General features: G+C 38.5%; 1 protein-coding gene across 3 annotated transcripts in view; it reads right to left on the reverse strand.

Moving 5' to 3' along the window:
* The window catches only part of LOC122262485 (uncharacterized), a 26,476-nt gene that overhangs the window by 183 nt on the left and 6,293 nt on the right, over positions 1–20,000 (reverse strand). For all 3 annotated transcript variants that reach the window (XM_043030482.2, XM_043030483.2, XM_043030484.2), the window contains 25 exons: positions 19,251–20,000; positions 18,947–19,113; positions 18,505–18,742; positions 18,184–18,313; positions 17,582–17,694; positions 16,532–16,703; positions 16,123–16,256; positions 15,840–15,945; positions 15,374–15,542; positions 14,852–15,126; positions 12,734–12,916; positions 12,367–12,503; positions 11,963–12,106; positions 11,436–11,637; positions 9,388–9,618; positions 7,524–9,062; positions 7,239–7,339; positions 6,620–6,851; positions 6,308–6,506; positions 5,867–6,012; positions 5,069–5,200; positions 3,577–3,755; positions 2,835–3,027; positions 950–2,143; positions 1–794 (listed from right to left, as the gene is read on the reverse strand). The exon at positions 1–794 is cut by the window's left edge and continues 183 nt beyond it; the exon at positions 19,251–20,000 is cut by the window's right edge and continues 662 nt beyond it. In XM_043030482.2, the coding sequence (XP_042886416.2) occupies positions 699–794; positions 950–2,143; positions 2,835–3,027; positions 3,577–3,755; positions 5,069–5,200; positions 5,867–6,012; positions 6,308–6,506; positions 6,620–6,851; positions 7,239–7,339; positions 7,524–9,062; positions 9,388–9,618; positions 11,436–11,637; positions 11,963–12,106; positions 12,367–12,503; positions 12,734–12,916; positions 14,852–15,126; positions 15,374–15,542; positions 15,840–15,945; positions 16,123–16,256; positions 16,532–16,703; positions 17,582–17,694; positions 18,184–18,313; positions 18,505–18,742; positions 18,947–19,113; positions 19,251–20,000 (7,162 nt within the window). In that variant the 3' untranslated portion in view covers positions 1–698. The remainder of the gene's footprint in view (positions 795–949; positions 2,144–2,834; positions 3,028–3,576; positions 3,756–5,068; positions 5,201–5,866; positions 6,013–6,307; positions 6,507–6,619; positions 6,852–7,238; positions 7,340–7,523; positions 9,063–9,387; positions 9,619–11,435; positions 11,638–11,962; positions 12,107–12,366; positions 12,504–12,733; positions 12,917–14,851; positions 15,127–15,373; positions 15,543–15,839; positions 15,946–16,122; positions 16,257–16,531; positions 16,704–17,581; positions 17,695–18,183; positions 18,314–18,504; positions 18,743–18,946; positions 19,114–19,250) is intronic.

Raw genomic sequence — 20,000 nt, forward strand, 5'->3', positions numbered from 1 at the left:
AATGTTTTTTTGGTTCAGACTTTTAATTTAAAATACACAAATCACTTTATATTTCCTTATTGTCTGACCTATTGCCTAAGAGGTACGCATAAAATGTAAAGAAAAAAATATTTTCTAAACACAATATGTACAACAAAACTTGCAAATTTATTAAAGACAAAATAGAAATTAGCTATTGTGCATTGATATCTAATATCAGTAGAAGTTTTAACCTTCTCATGACGGGTGGTACACTACGGTACCGCGCATTCTAGGCCCGTTCGCTAGGGACGCCATATGGCGTCGTTTATTTAACTGATTTAGGCCTATGCTTTCGAGAGCCCCGGCATTGTGACATACAAGGCTGGAATGCCCCCGTCGTGAATGGGTTAATATTCTTGATACCAGATAGTGAAAGAAAAAGCTAAAAAAAAAAATAATAATAATAAAAAAATAAAAAAATATAACAGCAATGATAGTGAGTGAATAATGAAAATGATAATGATGTTAAAAATGGTTAACTATTAAGAACAACAACTTTAATAACCAAAAACCTTGATCATACCAATATTAATATTTAAAAAAAAGAAAAGCGAAATAAACAACATAACAATATTTCTACAACACAAAGAACAGAACAAAATGAGTCAATGGTTCTACAAACAGTAAGTTTTTCTAAAAAAATAAATTTGCCAAATATAACCTAAGTGTAACATCTATCACGCATAGCTGTCTTCACTGCTGATAGATATGGAATCATCCATGCCAGCCTCTTCCATCATCAGCTTCATCAAGGCACTGAAGCGCTCTTGCACCTGGGAGGGAGACAGGAAAGAGGGATAGATAAACAGATACAAGAAAATATATTCAACTGGAATGTTGATTCTGCTCATTTAATTTCAATATCTGTGTGCACTTGCTAAGTGTCTTCTTGTAATTTTAACTACTTACTACAATGTTTCTTACGTACCTCAGAAAAAGTTTTCCCTGGTAACTGCCTTGCAACTTCTTGAAAGGTTGAGTTACTAGCTCCTTTCAGCTGCACCAGGGATAGAATTCTCATATCTTCTTCTTTGCTCCAATGCGCTTGTTGGGGGATGATGTCTGCATTAGATGATACTACTGTCATACTTCCTACAGTTGTTGCAGGGAGTGAGACTGAAGAGGACAATTCCAGGTCCTTGGCTATAACACTGGAGGGTGTAATCTCCATCCCCACAGTGCAACCTGAAGATGATAAGGACAAGGAAGAGGAAGACGTGTTTTCTGAGTAAGACTTAAGTTCGCCCGAGCACGTGGACCTTCGTGGACTGCACAGCATGGAAGCTTTTGACAAATGACTTGAATTCTGACTCTCTTTGGCTAATAAACTCTTGGACAAGAATGTGTCCTGTGTAACATTCTGAGATCTAGTACTGAACTCCATTTGTTCTTCCTCAACTGAGGCACTCATACTATGTCTCTGTCTTTCATCTACCACATGTGGAGCTAAGAGTTCTCCAACAGAGCTAAAGTTCTGTAAGTTCTTTGTTCTTGGGCAAGAGGGCAAGACAGCATTCTCATTATGGACCTCTTTTGGAGGAGAACACACTAGGAAGGAAGGTTTCTTAGTACTTGTCTTCTGGGAACTGCGACCAGCACTGCTCTTTCCCTGAACAGAAGACTTTTCAAGGCCAACACCACTAGAAATACTCGCCCCATCAATCTTCTCGTTCCTTTCCTTAGCACTAGAACTCCTCTTTGGTTGGATACTCCTGCCATCAGAATTGTCTCTCCTACTGTAGGCATTTTCCTGTCTCCTACTTGATACATCATCACCAATGAGCTCTGCCAATTCATCATTTCTCCTCTTATCAACATTTTCTCTTTTATCACCATGACTACTTCCTGATTTATCTTTGTTTTCCCCTTGACAGAACCCCTCTCTGTTCCTCACTATTGAGCCACTTTCACCACTGGTAGTATCTTTTGACTTCCTCGCCGCACCACTCTTTACCCTGCTGCCCGTTTCCACGTCATTTTGGGGACCTCCGCCACCGCCCTGGGATCTGCCACTCTCCTTTGCTTTGCCAGATTTTTCCTCCTTGTTGTCTCCATTGCAGTAAGTGACCCTGGCTGGGCGCAGCGTCTTCCCATACTGCAGGTACACTCTTCCCTCAGAAAACTGAAAGTAGTATGTGAATGGGTGTGAATGTGATATCTCAATAAAAAATGTAAAAAGTTCACCAATATAATGAACTAAATGGAGTAAGCTTTTGTCTGGAATGGCAAATTATCTAAAGTATCAGTATTTTAGCATATAAATGTTAACTTGGCAAAAAAGGAAATTGTATAATGCTATCTTCATTTGCAGTATGATATGTTTTCCACAACTAGCAGGAAGAAAGGATTCCCCCACTCCATTCACTACTAGCTCTGACATGGGGCATATATATGCAAATAAGGATATGGACCAAGATGTCTTCTTTTTCATACAGAAATAAAGGGCAGTAATACGAATAACAACATAATGAAAAAAGATATAATGCAATAATAGTGGGCTACCAACAGGATAAATGTACATAGCATAATGAGGCAGCTGTAACTGCATGCTGTGCAGTACTGTTTGCCAACAAGTGCATGCTCTTGGTATGCTCTGCAGTACACACAAAATTCAAATGTCTTTACAAACCAAAAGTACTGGACTTTGTAAGTTGTTAACATAAAGTTTTTAGACCCTCACACATAACATACTAGATTTTGTTCTTAGTCTATGAGACCCTAGGATACCACAACCTTTGGCTCACACACACATACAAGAGAGCAAATAAATGGGCACACACACATACTCTAAGTATATCTCTTCTTTTACATACCCTTATGGCACAGGACTGGCAGTGGTCATTACGTGCTGTTGCAGCTGCTGCCATGCGAGCATCAGAGGTGTGGCATGGACAAACACAGTGGTCAGGAGAGGTGTTGAGCTCATCATCGGGCAGTACCAGGTTCTCTGCACTGTCCGGTGTGCCTGGCTGATCCAGAGACACATCTTCAAAGTCACTGGGTAGGCTGGGTGTGTGGGAGGAGAAGAGAACATCAACTAAATTATATTTTCCTTTCAAAACTTTATCATTATGCAATCTGGTGGTAGAGCTGAATGTCCTTCAGATGTAAAATGAAAGCCACTTATAATGATCCTTCAGATGTAAAATGATCCTTCAATGATATATAAAACTTATTGCAGAAGATGACAACCATGACGTTCTAATGGTGATATTTTTAAAATTCTACTGCAGAACTTTTATTTTTAATAAGAAAACAATAAATATCTAATTTGGTACTAATTGTAAACATAAAATTAACCCATCCCCGACGGGGGGAATTCTAGCCTTGAATGTCCAAATGCCGGGGCGTTCGAATTATTAGGCCTAAATCAATTGAATGGCTGGCACAATACTGTGCCGCCCGGCCACTGGGCTTTTGAATGCGCGGTACACATGCTATACCACCCGTCCAGAGAGGGTTAATATATGAGAATTTGTGACAAAAATATTTGTTACTGATATTTATTATTATACAACAAATAACTCAATTTAGCTCCATCCATTACAAGCTCACCTCGGAGCTGGAGCTTGTGAGGGGAAGCACTGCATAAAACACTCCACAAGATGTGGGTATCTCAACAAAGGAGCCATGGCAGCTTTCACATCCTCAATCTCAAAGTCTGGTCGATTCTGCAGTGACTGAAGCATTCTGATGATCTTCTGGATGTATTGTGGCTGTTTGCGGAACTGTAGCTGTTAAGACAGGAGAAAAAGGAAAAAGAAACCACAGTGAACAGTCTGTGAATGATTTGTTGAATGTGATTACTTATATTTTGTTTCTATAGCTCTTTGAAGTTCTTTTTAAAGAGGAGATATACTTAGAAGGAATAAGAGAGAGAAAAAAAGAGAGAGAGAGAGAGAGAGAGAGAGAGAGAGAGAGAGAGAGAGAGAGAGAGAGAGAGAGAGAGAGAGAGAGAGAGAGAGAGAGAGAGAGAGAGAGAGAGAGAGAGAGAGAGAGAGAGAGGAAGAGAGAAAGAGAGAGAGAGAGAGAGAGAGAGAGAGAGAGAGAGAGAGAGAGAGAGAGAGAGAGAGAGAGAGAGAGAGAGAGAGAGAGAGAGAGAGAGAGAGAGAGAGAGAGAGAGAGAGAGAAGAGAGAGAGAGAGAGAGAGAGAGAGAGAGAGAGAGAGAGAGAGAGAGAGAGAGAGAGAGAGAGAGAGAGGAGAGAGAGAGAGAGAGAGAGAGAGAGAGAGAGAGAGAGAGAGAGAGAGAGAGAGACTCTGAGAGAGAGAGAGAGAGAAAAAATGTCTTTAACCAAGCAGTATGAGTGAGAAACACTAATGAATGCAAAAACTAGTAACCAACATTAAGCAATTCCTTTCACAATTTCTTATCATATCTAAATTGTACACAAACCTCCAACTACTTATATTTTGTTTCTATAGCTCTTTGAAGTTCTTTTTAAAGAGGAGATATACTTAGAAGGAATAGAGAGAGAGAGAGAGAGAGAGAGAGAGAGAGAGAGAGAGAGGAAGGGAGAGAGAGAGAGAGAAAGAGAGGGGGAAGAGAGAGAGAGAGAGAGAGAGAGAGAGAGAGAGAGAGAGAGAGAGAGAGAGAGAGAGAGAGAGAGAGAGAGAGAGAGAGAATGTCTTTATCCAAGCAGTATGAGTGAGAAACACTAATGAATGCAAAAACTAGTAACCAACATTAAGCAATTCATTTCATAATTTCTTATCATATCTAAATTGTACACAAACCTCCAACTTCTTATATTTTGTTTCTATAGCTCTTTGAAGTTCTTTTTAAAGAGGAGATATACTTAGAAGGAATAGAGAGAGAGAGAGAGAGAGAGAGAGAGAGAGAGAGAGAGAGAGAGAGAGAGAGAGAGAGAGAGAGAGAGAGAGAGAGAGAGAGAGAGAGAGAGAGAGAGAGAGAGAGAGAGAGAGAGAGAGAGAGAATGTCTTTATCCAAGCAGTATGAGTGAGAAACACTAATGAATGCAAAAACTAGTAACCAACATTAAGCAATTCCTTTCACAATTTCTTATCATATCTAAATTGTACACAAACCTCCAACTTCTCTAGGAAGTCCCTCATGCGATGAATGGCACAATACTGAGCATATTTGCCTATTGCCATGGCTTGCTGGGGTAGAAGGAAAGACACAAACTCCTCTGTGAGATGTGGGAAATCCTTCAAAAGCTGGAAAGGAAATGACATCTGAATATCAGATAACTGACTCAGGTTTCAATTTTGATTTAAAGTTGTTGTTTTTATAATTAAAGGGTATAGCTTGTTGTACTGTGCTGTATATGTATACATAAACACACACACAATACAAAAATGCATATGAACTTATGTTCTCTGCCTCTATTGGTTTCTCTCCAAGACACATCTTTTTTGGCATTCTTTCCATTTCTCACATAGCTTATATCAATTATAGCAGCAAACTTTGCCTATGTCACAAGTTATATATATATATATATTATATATATATATATATATATATATATATATATATATATATATATATATATATATATATATATATATATATATATATAATATATATATCAACATTAACATTAACCCACTCACGACGGGGGCATTCTAGCCTTGAATGTCACAATGCCGGGGCTTTCGAACGCTTAGGCCTAAATCAATTAAATGGCTGGCACAATACTGTGCCGCCCGGCCACTGGGCTTTTGAATGAGCGGTACAGTACTGTACCACCCGTCCAGAGAGGGTTAATAGCCTCCAGTTAACATAGCATAAGTCAACTCCTTACTATATCAAACTGTCCATCTACAATCATGTTTTCTACTTCTTACATATTTAAAGAATCCTTAGAAAACTATTGACATTACCTCACACAGCTGGCCATACAGCTCAAGAGGAGTACTGGTCTGATTCTCGGTAAACTCATTGAGGATGAAGAGGAACTCCCTGAACAAAGACGGGTCCTTCCCAGTCAGTGCCTCCCGCACTCTCATAAGGTAGCTCTGTGCCATAACTATTGGGAAGTGAAAAAGCTTAGTTTCAAATCACATGACCAAGGATATTACTATTGTTTTGATAGTCTTATATCATATGCATACTTGCTACGCCTACATCAATCACCTATCTTTGTGAGTTATTATTTCTCAATGAAAATATGAACATGATGTAAATAGAAGACAAGAATTTTAAACAGAGAAGTTTCTTACTCAATAGTGTATGAGAGATATATCTATATGTGGCATACAGACACTCACATATTTACTATCTTTATCAAGAGCAAACAAGTGATAGATAAATATCATACTTACATTTGTCCTGTGTAACAGTATCGGGCACACTTGAAAGGGCAGTGATGCGAGCTTGCAATCTACGCTGTTGCTTATTGAGTCTTCTTTCCCCTGGGACATCACCCCCATTGAGTTTCCTCTCAGAGGCATCACATCCACCCCTCCGCCATGCAATGGTCGAAGAGGCCTTCAGAAGGGCTGCAAGGTGTTCTTCTCGTTCCTGTTGTGAATTGAAAGGTCAAAATGATCAATTATAAATTTGATAACACATCCTAGTTGAATCCCTGAATCCCTTCAGACAAAAATCTCAACTTTTATTGATCCAGCCCATACCTGTGCTGCCTCTTCCTCCTCCTCTTCTTCCTCTTCCAAGAAGTCCTCCTCAAATTCTTCCTCTGACTGCTGGACTTCATCTGCTTTGGACTGTCCTGTGTCACTGGCACTGTCACTGGCTGCCTCCCCTGCAGCCTCACTTCCTGTATCTGCTTCCAGCACCATTTCATCTTCCATCTGGACCAGGTCTCCATCAGACTGTCTCTGCTCATTATGCAGGTAGCTCTGAGACCTGTGTGTAAGATGTGTATTTGAAGAGTTAGATTCGACATGGGGAAGAAAGATGACATGAGAGTTAGAGAAAGAGGAGAAGGAAGAGGAAGAAGGATAAGGGGAGGGGTTTAAGAGGAAATAGTAAGAGGAGGAGGAAGATGGAAAAAATGGATATGATAGGGGAAGATAGGGAAGGATGGAGAAGGCATGAAAAGCACAAAACATGTTCCAGGAACCATTCTACAACTGGGAAGAGTGATGAGAGTAGTGTATCAAAGGTGGAGAGGACTATTTTGAAGGAGACCATTCTGAGAGGTTTAAAAGTTTTTAAAAAGTTTGGTTTCTGTTCGGTCTTTGGTTGTATACAAAATATTTCACATTACTTCTAATCACAATAATTCCTTACCCTGAGCTCTTCTTATTCTTTGCTCTTGTATTAACAGAGTCCTGTACAAGGGGTGGTGTTTTGACAGGCTTTGGTTTTAACGTTCTTTTTCTTGGTGGAAGCTGAAAGGCCAAAAATAATAAATCAGATAGAGTGAGGGCCCTTTACAGATAACAAATTGTTAAGAAATGCATCTTATGATTCGAATGTAATTCCAATCTTTGTATTAATTAATAAATTGAACTTAATGAATCTTACTAATCCTATTGAGTGAATATTTTCATAACCCATCCTTTTACTACTCACAATCTTAGGAAGAATTGGTGAAAGTTTTTTGCTGCTGGGCAAACTCCTGCGCTTCTTGGGGGAATACCTGTGGTACTTTCTCAGAATGGGAGAGACTTGTTTCATGGGAGATGTTTTCATGGGGGATCGAAGAATCTTGGCTGGGGATATCCTTCTCAATGGAGGTTTTGACTTTTTGGGAGTGTGGTTCATTACCGTAATGGGACCTGCTGCTTCCTGTACTTCAGATGACAGAATTGGGCTCTGATAGACTGAAGTGACTAAAGTTATGCTGTTTGCCTTTGTTGGAGTACTGTTTGCAGACTTGGGTTCTTTTTCATTTTTATTTTGTGGGCTTTGATTAGTCTGAGATCCAGACACATTACTTTTGTTTTGATTTTCTAACTTTTGTATTTCTAGGTTCTCACTGCAAGTATTTACAATATTTTTAGTAGGGCTAACATCTGAACATTCAAATTGTGTACTAATTGCAACTGATATATTTTCAACACTACTTATTACACTATTACTATCGGACAGTGACGAGTCCAATGATTTGACATGTGACTTTGATTGCATCTGTCCATCAAGTATAAAAGCTGGTGTCATTATTTCTGCAAGCGCTTTCTCTGGAGTTGAAAGGGACTTGTCAGGTGTGGGGATGGATATAACCGGGGTCTTAAGAGGGGAGAAAGACACGCACACAGCTGTTGGTCCCTTTTCATCTATCTTCTGAGGAGTGGCTAGCAGAGAGGGCATGTGGAGAAGAGGGGTAGCTATATCATTTGTGTTAGTAGGAGTCACCTTCAGAGGAGTGGCTAAAGTGGTTTTCAATGTTGAGGTGATAATTTTGCTGTCTTGTCTATCTGGACAAAACCGATTTTCAACATTTGAAGACTTAGAGGTGTCTGACAATGTTTCAAGGTCTGCCTGCATGTTGTCTTCACCAATCAAGTCTGGCAGTGATTCATCATCACTACCTTCTGCTATGCCATCATTCTCCTGCTCCTTCTCCCCCCCTTCGTTTCTTTCAAGAGGAGGCCTAACTCCATTTGGACATTCGGTATTCTGATCTTGCAAAGGATCATTATCCTCACAATGAATATCATTATCTTGTTCTGTGTGAGGTGCCATGATTGCTGCACCAGCACCCTCTGCCGTCTCAACTGCCATCAAAGGAGTAGCAGCAGTTGAATTCCACTGATTAGCTACTCCAGCCTCTGCAGTAGTAGTAACTGCTGCTCCCACAGACTCATTTGACAGAGGCACGACTGCCAGTGCTGAGGTCGTTCCTATAGATGAGACACACGACACACTTTGGGCCCCAGAAGTTTGAATGGTCGTTGAGGGTGCTGCCTCATCCATCATATTAAGAACAAGTGGCTGGTTGTTGACAGGTAGAAAAGCTGTGGTGGGAGTGATGGCTGGCTGAATGATAGTTGGTGCAATGTTATTTGGTGGCAAGACTATGTTAGGCTGTGTCATTATAGGGCCGATGTTGTTGGGTATGATGAGCTGCGTACTCCCATTAGGTGCCTGGATAATCAGAATGTTCTGAATCTGTAATAAAAAAAGGTTGCGCATGTGTTTTATGGTATCTACTCTCCCCAGGGTGTATTTCAATTTCCATGGTTCTTAATGAAAGCAATAAGTAATTCTGATATTCAGTTTCATTAAATCTTCATATTAAAATGAAATCAATTTACAAAAAGAAAAAAAGAAAGAAAGAAAAAATATACAAAAACATGCAGAAAATAACAATGATAATCAGTATATGGCAATAGAAACTCACTTTCAATACCTATCAAGATAATTCTCAGTCTCAAATTCTCAAGATATCAAAAGAAAAAGAACATAAAGCCAAAAGCCAAAAGATTCAACTTACTGGATTGGGTGTTGGGCGCATCTTGGCCTCTGCCTTAGCCCTGGCAGCCTTATCCCTGAGGCTCTCCTGGTATCTGAAGTCCAGGATCTGCCTCTTTCTGTCCTTTATCAGCTTGTGCCATATGCCCTCCACAGAGTCCTCTGGATATTCCTGGACAGGGCAGGGCACACAAGGTAGCAAGGGGTCAGGCTCAGCCTCTGAGATATTCAGAACACCTGTGCCCAGGTACTCCTGCAAAAGGGACTTTGTAAATATTGGCTGATGTTGCTTTTCTGGTAAATATTAGCTAATGTTGCTTTTCTGGTAAATATTGGATGAGGTTATTTTTCTAATTTGAGGAAAAACAGAGATGAGGTAGTCCAAAAAGGAAAGGTTTTAAGGGGAATATGGAATTATTCTCGCTTCTAGATGTATCAGAATTTAAAACTATTTGCTCTGCTTACAGCTAAAACCACAATGATAATTAAATGCATTTAACTAGGATACTGGTTAGGTCTGTATGAGCATCTTAAAATTCCTTAAAGATTTACAGGTGAAAATATGTGTGGGGAGGGAGAGGGGTGGGTCCTACATATTTTCTACATCTATTACATCTTACATATTTTCCAGATCTTCTTATTCTGAGTGTGTATAAATATTTTGTTGGGTATCCAGATTAAAAAGAAAAAAAAGAAAGAAAAAGAAAGAAAGAAAGAAAAAACTTCCTAAAGTACCTTTTATTTAAACATTTTATGAGAAAATTAGAAAAAAAAGTGTGAATAAAATGCTAATAATAATATTAGCTTTGGATTCCTTATAAAATAAGTAAAAAAGAATAACTAAATAAAAAAATAACAAATATTGTTAGTACATACAAATACATAATAATCAATAAAAAAAATAAATGTTAGAATGAAGAATTTTTTTTACTGCCATACTAATGATACCAACACATGTTAAATAGGTTAAAAGCAAACAGAGATCCAAATAAACAATCTTCCCAAGGTATCCCCCAAAGCCATAGTCTTTGGGGGATACCTGCACCTTCCTGCATTCTGCACAAGGTATAGGCAAAACCTTCATTGGAAGTGATATCCCTTAAACACTTGAGCCTGTTTTGCACTATATTTTGGCATTGTTTCAAGTGACTGCTGTGGCCTCCCCATATTTGGGTGTACCTTAATTTTATACATAAACCTTGTTTAACACTTACAAAGACACTGAATAGATTCAGGCAGACAAATTCTCCTTTGGTAGAATTTTTTAAATTCTTGATCTAAAATACACAAAACTTGGAAAAGAAGGGAATATAGAAATTTGGAATATATTTTTTTTTAGGTAGTCATGATTAAAATCTATTAATTGCCAAACAGGTGACCCAAGTCTTCTAAAAATTATCCAAAGTATCAACTGTGATTTCACAATAAAAAGAAAATACACATTTCAATCAATTCCTTCTTCTAAATGTGCATGATCTAAACACAATCTTCATGGACCAAATATTCCCATATCACAATTAAAGCTTGATTTTCCCATTTCCTAAATGCAAATTTTGGTCTTGCATTCTAAAGATCTTGATACATGCCCAAAAAATTATATTTCCTTGTCATATGTCAATTACATAATGCAATGTGGAGTGTCAAATCTGAATAAAGTTATCAGTAACCCTTTTGTATATAAAAAGAAGAACAAAAAACAGAAAATAATAATACATTAATCGCATTTTGTTATAAAATGCGATTTCAAGGAGGAGGAAAAGAGAGTCGGAAACTTGCAGAGGGGATTTCACCGCAGGAGACACCATGCAGTACCAAAAGAGGAGGAGCTACAAAGGGAATGGGGTATGGAGATAGTATGGTGGATGCAGCTGGAAGAAACTTGGCAGAAAGTAACAAAGTTCATCAGTGGACACTACAACATCTCATTCAGGGTGACAAGCCTACCACAGTGTTTGGCAGCTCATGCAAGATTATATTATGATCATGGTGTATAACCAAAATAACTCCCTTCTTCTTACCCATGATCATGTAAATCTCCCAGCTCCCACAGTAACAACAGTAAAAACTTACATAAATCACATTTGGGGCCTGGTCTTCAGGCGTCTTCCTCCTGATATTCATGATCCTGTTAAACACCTGCTCAGCAGTTTTAGCTATTACAATATTCTGTGTGGTGTATCCAATGGCCTCAATCATCTTCGTTGAGCGCCGACCAACATCAATGGTGCGGTGCTTAGGGTCCAGGTAGCGCTCAAACCCAATGGCAACTAAACTATAAGGGTTAAAGATTAAAAGGTTTCTTGTGAGTGATTTTAGTATAAACCACACATCTAACCTGTTCTTTATTTTAGGTCTATTGGGAAAAGATTGGGTTTCATTTAAAAGCAAGTAATATTTTACTGCATTCCTCTTTTGAGCATTTTCTAAATTTGTTAAAAAAGTATTGTCTTTTTTTTTGGCCAAATAGTAAATTATTCAAAATAACAAAAAGAAAATAATAATAGTAAATCAGTTCAATACAACTTCAAGATAGATGATTCAAGGCATGAAAGTGAAGAGGAGAATAAGACAAAGTACACTACAATTCACAAACTTACACATCTTCAGATGGTGCGAACTTTGCCTTCGTAGTTGGACCTGGTAAGTGGAGCATACGTGTTGGCAGCAGTTTTGGATAGGGGAAAGCTTTGGATTCCAAGATGCAGTCAATGACATACTTGCTTAGCTCTGTCACTTTTTTCCTGTAAGAGTAAATAGCAATAAAGGAAGAAGTCAGAGAAACACCCGCCTATATATATCAAGAGAGGAATTCATGGAGGAGGAAGATTCTTTCTATCTTTCTTTTTATCTAGAAAAACACATCTTATTATTTCTGTTAATAATCTAAGTAATATTTTAGAATATGTAGATTAGCTTCCCCTTTGATTGAATTGTAAACAAATAAAAAAATAAAAACAATGATAAAACACCCCCAAAATAATACCAACTCATTATGTCTTACCTTTCCTGATTTGGTAGTTTCTGTTTCTCTGCCCTCTTTTTGGCCTTTTCAACTGTTTCTAGAGCAGCATCTAAATTCACTGTTCTAAAGTAAGTGTTGGAGTATTCGCTCATCTTCTCATATTTCTTTACTTCTTTCTGAAAATTGGAGATATTTTATGACTGATAGATGAGGGGGAAGGAGTGTAAGATTTTTAAAACTTGCTGTTTTTAGGCTGAAATTGGTATAAGAAAGGTATAACAAAGTAAAAGATAGTATACTAAAGGCAAATGTACATTAAGATATCTATTGCAAATAAAAATTACTTCATGGCAAGTACGCAAACACATTCTAAAATAAAAACAAAAAAGTATATCCAATTACAAACCAAGATATTAAGATAATCCTCAGCAATGCTATCCATAGCAGAACATCCACTACAAAGCAGCCAAGAGGTGAGGAGTAACTGTATGTGTTGTGCCATTTGACACTGCAGTGTTTCCAATTGTTTAGGTGTAAACTTTGCAGTGAGGACTTCCACCCAGATAGCACCAGGAGTTGGAACTTCTATCTGCAAGTGAAAAAAGAGGAATATTAACCCAATGCATTGGGTGTCATGACATATTTGATGCAAGAGCTTTGGCCTGACAACAGGTGTCATGATGTACATGATGTTTGGGATTTTGGATCACTGTGCTTTTTTATTGTGCTATGAGTAAGGAGTGAGTGATGATGACTATTGCAGTCATAATAACTATAATTACCGTAATATTAACACATTCACGCCGGGGCTATTCCGGCTCTGAATGATCGGAATACCGGGGTTTTCGAACGCATAAGCCTAACACCTCAGGATTCTCGGGTGCACTAGCAGCAAGCCTGGGCTGTCTGCTCGCTCACCCTGAGCACCGGCCTTGATCAAATATCTCATCGCTGGCGTCTGACCGTCAGCCGGCAAGAATGGGTTAACCCATTCACGCCGGGTGACGTGATAGCACGTATTGTGGTTTTCGCGTCAGACGCCCTGGACGCGCTATGAGGGGAAGCCGTGCGCTCGGGTAGAGCGAGCGGGCAACCGAGGATCGCGGCTTGTGCGCCCGAGAATCTCGAGGCGTTAGGTCTATGCGTTCGAGAACCCCGGTATTGCGACCGCGCAAAGCCGGAACTGCCCCGGCGTGAATGGGTTAAGCTAACCTAACATCCAAAACCTAGAAGGCACCACTTTTTTTTTGCACCAGCAGGAGAGAGAGCTTTGAATGGCCCCCATCCACAGTCTCTTGCAAGCACTATCTTTATAGAGCGATGTTACATAGCAAGTTACTGACCTTTTGCTCTAAAGTACTACCGATGAAGGATGTGCAAAAAAAGGAAGAGGAAGGTGACTCAAACCATGCCATGTCTAAAATGTACCCCTGTGCCAGTAGGGATGCCTTTTATTGCGGATATCTGTTTCTTATTAATTTATGACAGTACAAAAATACGAAAATTAAAGTTGCTTTTTGTCCTCTTAAAAACAGCAATGCTACTATCACACTGAGTATATAGAAAATATGGATCCCATACTACAATTTTAGTCAACTGCAGCATTGATAGAGTCTGTCATATGCCACATACAATAAAACACAAAAATGGCTTTAGTTTTATAATAAATTACTGAAATAGAGTGGGGAAAAGTCGAAGTATGTTGTGTGAAGCTGCCTTGCTCTAAAATGAAACCTGTCATGGAGAATGGGCAAGCAAATTTATCCCATGTCCGCAATGGGTTAATAGATTCATCTTCGGATATCAATTAAATGCATCTATAGTTAGAGACTACAGATCTAATTTATTGCTGTTTCTAAATCTTACTCAGTCTTGGTTATTTGTTCATTTGATACTTTTTAAGGTTATTCTTCAAATAAATCTTAACCCATTCATGCCGGGGCTATTCTGGCTCTGAGGTTTTTGATTCTCGGGCGCACTAGCCGCGAGCCTGGGCTGTCCGCTCACTCACCCCGTGCCCCCCCGCCTTGACCAAATATCTTGTCGCTGGCGTCTGACCCAAAAACCACGAAATGTGTCAGCACATTATCCGGCGTGAATGGGTTAAAGGGTAAAATTAGGGGAAAAAGAGAGAAATAAGAAAAAGACATAATATAAGCAAGAATATTAACCCTCTCTGGACGGGTGGTACAGTACTGTGCCGCTCATTCAAAAGCTCAGTGGCCAGGCGGCACAGTATTGTGCCAGCCATTTAATTGATTTAGGCCTAATAATTCGAACGCCCCGGCATTGTGACATTCAAGGCTAGAATGCCCCCGTCGTGAATGGGTTAATACTAATAATAATAAAAAATAATAGAGTAAGAATAAAAAAAGAGAGGCAACAGGGAAATTAAATGAGAAAACATAGAAGAATACCGGGAAAATGGATAAGGCATCATCCTTTCCTCTTCATAAAACTCATAACTGCATCCCCTATAGCATCTGCAATACCTTAAAGCCCATCTTGCACCATGTCAACTCACATTATCTTTATTTTCATCAAGCTTGGGGATGTTGAGCTCGCTTTTCTTCTCCTTGACCCGGAACTGCTGTGAGAGGTGGGCCCGCACTGGGGCATTCTTGCCATTGTCCACCAGGGTATCGAGGAGTTCAGTCATAAGCTCATTGATTTCTTTCTTGGAGATCTGGACAGCTCGGTCACCCCTCATCTCCTCTCTCAGGTCCAGGTCATCCTCTTTGTCCTCCAGGATGTTGTACTCTGGGTCAGCCTCTTCATCCTCGGTGCCCTCAACGTTGTCTGTGGAAAGAAATGAGGGAGGGAGTGAGAATGAGGAGGAAGGAAAAAAGAAGGAGAAAAAAAATGTAACACACATAGTGTCAGTTTAAAATGCATCAATATGATACAGAAAATGAAATATGCAGGGAACAAAAAACAAACAAACTTAAAAACCTTTACACTTACATATATATAAAATGAATTTGTTCCAACCCTAAAAACAAACTAAACTAAACTAAACAAAACAAAACACACACAATTGCCATACTTAGTGGATGGATAAAGTCAATGAGAAACCGCTTCCATTCTTCGTCATCAACCACAGTCCCGTACATGTCTTTTGTCACATCCGGTGGTTTGAAGGCCATCTCGAGGCACTCAAGAGGTGTCTCTGTCAGTGGCAGCTTCGACCTTGTGCGTTGACTCACGAGTTCTTCCTGTGAGATGGTTTATTCTTAAGTTGCTAACTCTTTATTAAGATCTGGTAAAGAAATATGAAAAGACTCTTCGTTCTTTACCATTTTTAAGGTACAACAAAACTGAAAGTGGTTTGACTCCAGTGTAAGAGTTAATTCATATAATTTTTTATCATTACCTAGCCTACTCTTCATATATAACACCTTCCATAAAATATCCAATGTTACAATTCTTAATAAGTCAACAGCATAGAGAATAAATTTCAGCATCACAGCAAACAGGTACACCAAAGGCCATAGATTCCCATGGCACCTTACCTTATTGTTGACAGCGCTATCAAAAGTGAGGGCCCTCTGCACTGCCTTCTGTTGTAATGTGGGTGCTTTGAAGGGTTGTACATGCTGGTCTACTGGAGTACTCATGCTGTAGGGAGATATTTATGTCATCTAGGCTTAGCAATGTGATGTAGCAGCTGCAGGTAATATATAACAAGTGAATTCAAAATGATAGCATTAATATTCCTAAACATTTGCAAAGATGCAGAACCATTCAATGTGGCATACCATCAAGTCAAAAACACAAGAGGTTAATACTACAGACCAACTGGATGCAGGTGTATTGATGCAGCTTCTAGATCCTGAAGTGTACTGTGACTGAGGGGTGGATGGAGTATATGGAGAGCCCATATCACTGCCAAATCCAGTTGATACAAAACTCTCATCATCACTATGAAGCTAGAATATAAAGATGAATTAGATATTCAAAGCTGCCTTTACTGATACTCTTTTTCTCTTTTTTTATCATAAATAATTGTTTGTGGTCATAAATATAAAGAGAAGTATGTTACAGGGAATCCTTACATAAATTAATAAAAGTGTAAAATTTCATGAACTGACAATAATACATCCAGCTATGCTTTAAACTTGAATCCTAAGTAAAGAAAACAATTCCTAAGATGTACTGCACAAACCAAAAACTAAACCTAATCAAACAGCAAAAACAAATTTACCTGCTCATCTGCATCAGGGCGATATTCCTCATCCTCATCTTCCTCAGGGAACTCAGTGGTGGCCAGTGCTCGGGTCTCATGATAGACAGCTGGTTTGACTCTCTCAGTGCTGTTGGAGAGCCCTGCCCAGATGTTGACAGTACTTATGGCTCCTTTCTGCTTCATCAACTCTCTTGGGGAAAAAGGGGGATCTTGAGTGATGCAAATATATATATATATATATATATATATATATATATATATATATATATATATATATATATATATACATATACATATACATATACATATACATATACATATACATATACATATATATACATATACATATATATATATATATATACATATACATATACATATACATATACATATACATATACATATACATATACATACATATACATACATATACATACATATACATACATATATACATATATACATATATACATATATACATACATACATACATACATACATACATACATACATATATACATATATACATATATACATATATATATATATATATATATATATATATATATATATATATATATATATATAGCTGGAATATCTGCCAAATTTGGTAATACTGTCAAAAATTAAAATGCACACTAAAGAAGAAAAAAAAATAGAGAGAATCCTGTAATTGCCTTGCGATAGAATAAAAAAGTTATTCCAACATCTTTTTTTATTAATCTTTTAGCTGGTGGACAAAATAATGTGTATATATATATATATAAAAGGCTATTCCATATAACTGTACATCTTGTTACCATGACGCTTTTTCTACTATTTTTTTTCTATCCGATTAATGTAAACCATAAACCTTTTCCTATCTCCTAATAGTCGGTACCTCTCACCAGTTATCTAAAATCTAACCTGTAACAATTACCTCAGTGATATCTTTCAACAGACCTTTAAATAATCAAAACCCTAAAATGTGTCTCAGAGTACTTTAAAAGGGATGTATATTACCCTACATAAAGTTTTCCTGAAGTTCTAAGTTTTAAAAATGGGCTCAACACTCATGCAAACACTTACTTGGTCTTGGCACGGGTCAGGGTAGGTTCATAAACAGCTGAGGCGTCTGCCTCCTGCAACCCTAACACTGTGTTGCGAACCATGGCTAAAACATTCTCGTCAGTCATTACATTCTGAAAGAGAGCCATTCAGTAATCTTTGAATAAGGATTATTAGTAAAGGCTAAAGCTAAATAACGAATAAGACTTATCTGGGGGGCTTCAAATGGAGAGAGAAAGAGGGAGAGAAGAAGGATAGGGAGGGGAAGAGGGACAGGGATAAGGAGAGGGAGGGAGGGAGGGAGGGAGAGAGAGAGAGAGAGAGAGAGAGAGAGAGAGAGAAAGACAGAGAGAGAAAGACAGAGAGAGAAAGAGAAGAAGAGAGAAAGAGAAGAAGAGAGAAAGAGAAGCAGAGAGAAAGAGAAGAAGAGAGAAAGAGAAGAAGAGAGAAAGAGAAGAAGAGAGAAAGAGAAGAAGAGAGAAGAGAGAAGAGAGAAGAGAGAAGAGAGAAGAGAGAAATAGAGAAATAGAGAAATAGAGAAATAGAGAAAGAGAGAAAGAGAGAAAGAGAGAGAGAAAGAAAGAAAGAGAAAGAAAGAGAGAGAGAGAGATAGTTTCACTTACTTTAATAATGTTTTTGACATGGTTGGCAGTGAGGTGAGTCCTTTCTGCTTTCTCTTCTAAGACCTCATCAATGCCTGACTGGATCAGTTCAATTACTTCCTGTGGCACATGCCCTTCATCATCTGTTCGCCTGCATGCAAAATACATTAACCCAATTATCAATCATTTTCACAATGAACTATGCCTTGATAATTTCCTTTTCTTTACAAAAAACAAAAACATTTTTTTTAAAGCAGTAATAAAAAACTTTTAAACCAAAGGCAAATTCTCAAAGTAGGTTGTGAGCCTAAAAAATGCACCTGTTTACACCCCGACACTTACATCCTCTTCTTTGGCCTTTTCTGTGGTGAAGCTTTCCTCTTCTTGGGCAGCTCCTCATGCGCAACGATGGTCAACCCACAGCCGTCGTCATCATCAGAGTCTCTACCAATTCCTTCATACCAGTCTCTGTCCTGGTTCTTCTGCTGTTCCTCCTCCTGCTGCTCCTGCTTCTGTTCCTGTGGCTTAGATGCAGTGGGACTCTTCTTCCTCCGTTTCTGGGAGATGTTGTAACTGATGGCTGGAATTGGGATGAATTTAGAAATCCATCACATTAGAGAGGTTGTTTAAAAAAATATATATATCGCAACTAGATGGTGAGGCTTTCCAGAAAATCTCTAATTCTTGTCTGACCACAATAGTAAATTACAAAATAATATTGGCCATAAAAGTGACAAGGAAATCATCTTATCTCAATATTACATATCGCTTCTATTATATTTACGTTTTCTTTTCCTTTTTGAGACCCTTCTGGTAACTGACTCATCTTTGTCGTCTTCCTCCTTGTTTTCTTCTTCCGTTTGGGGAGGACTAAACTCTAGTTTTTTTTGTTTCTTAGGCATTTTCAATGTTTGAGCATTGCTTGGCTTACAAAGTGAAGGCTTCTCACAACTGTGAAAGGGATAATTTATTACTTCATTATAATTTATGCAAATCTGTAAAGTCAAATCATGTTTGCCTGAGAACAACTCAGATCTATATATATATTGAAAACTATTTTTTCAAAAAGAAGTAATATAAAAAGTTACCTTGCATTGAGAAAATGAAGTTCTTTGAGAAGGTTATCCGTGGGAAAGTCTTCTGTCTCCGCTTCAGCTGACCGAGCATCGCTTCTCTGACGCAACTCAGGAGAACTATCAAATGACCCTCCCTCTTTTTCTTCGTCTCTACTCTTGTCATGCTGGCTGTCATCTGCAGAATCAATTTCTTCTCCTGAGACATTCTTGCTCAATCCTTCTTCTGGGGATGGACTGCTTTCCACTGCATTTTGTGTTTTTGTGTCCTTTGCTAGACTGGATCCTATTCCTGTGACAACTTCCATTCCTTCTTGCTCCCTCATATCTTGCTCTGGTTCTCTCACTACAGTTTCTTTATTTTTTGTGCTTTGTTTTCCTTCCTCTGGATCTGTATTCTCTGTCTCAGGAATCTTTTTTGCTTTAATCTTTTGGTTTTCTTTGAGATGATCTGCTAAATCTTTTTCATTTCCTCCTTGTTCATTTTCATCCTCACTCTTTTCTTCTTTTCCCTCATCCTCTTCCTCTTCCTCTTCATCTAACTCCTCATCCTCTTCATCCTCCACCTCCTCCTCATCATCATCCTCTACTTCTTCCTCCTGACACTGTTCATCATCACACTCTTCTTCCTCTGCATCCTCCTCCTCCTCTTCCTCTATTTCTTTTTCTTCCTCCTCCTCTTCCTCTATTTCTTTTTCTTCCTCCTCCTCCTCCTCTTCCTCTATTTCTTTTTCTTCCTCCTCCTCCTCCTCTTCCTCTATTTCT

Source organism: Penaeus japonicus, unplaced genomic scaffold, assembly GCF_977035675.1.
Source record: "Penaeus japonicus unplaced genomic scaffold, GWHDUDI00000001_assembly GWHDUDI00000016, whole genome shotgun sequence".
In the NCBI taxonomy this organism is placed as follows: domain Eukaryota; kingdom Metazoa; phylum Arthropoda; class Malacostraca; order Decapoda; family Penaeidae; genus Penaeus; species Penaeus japonicus.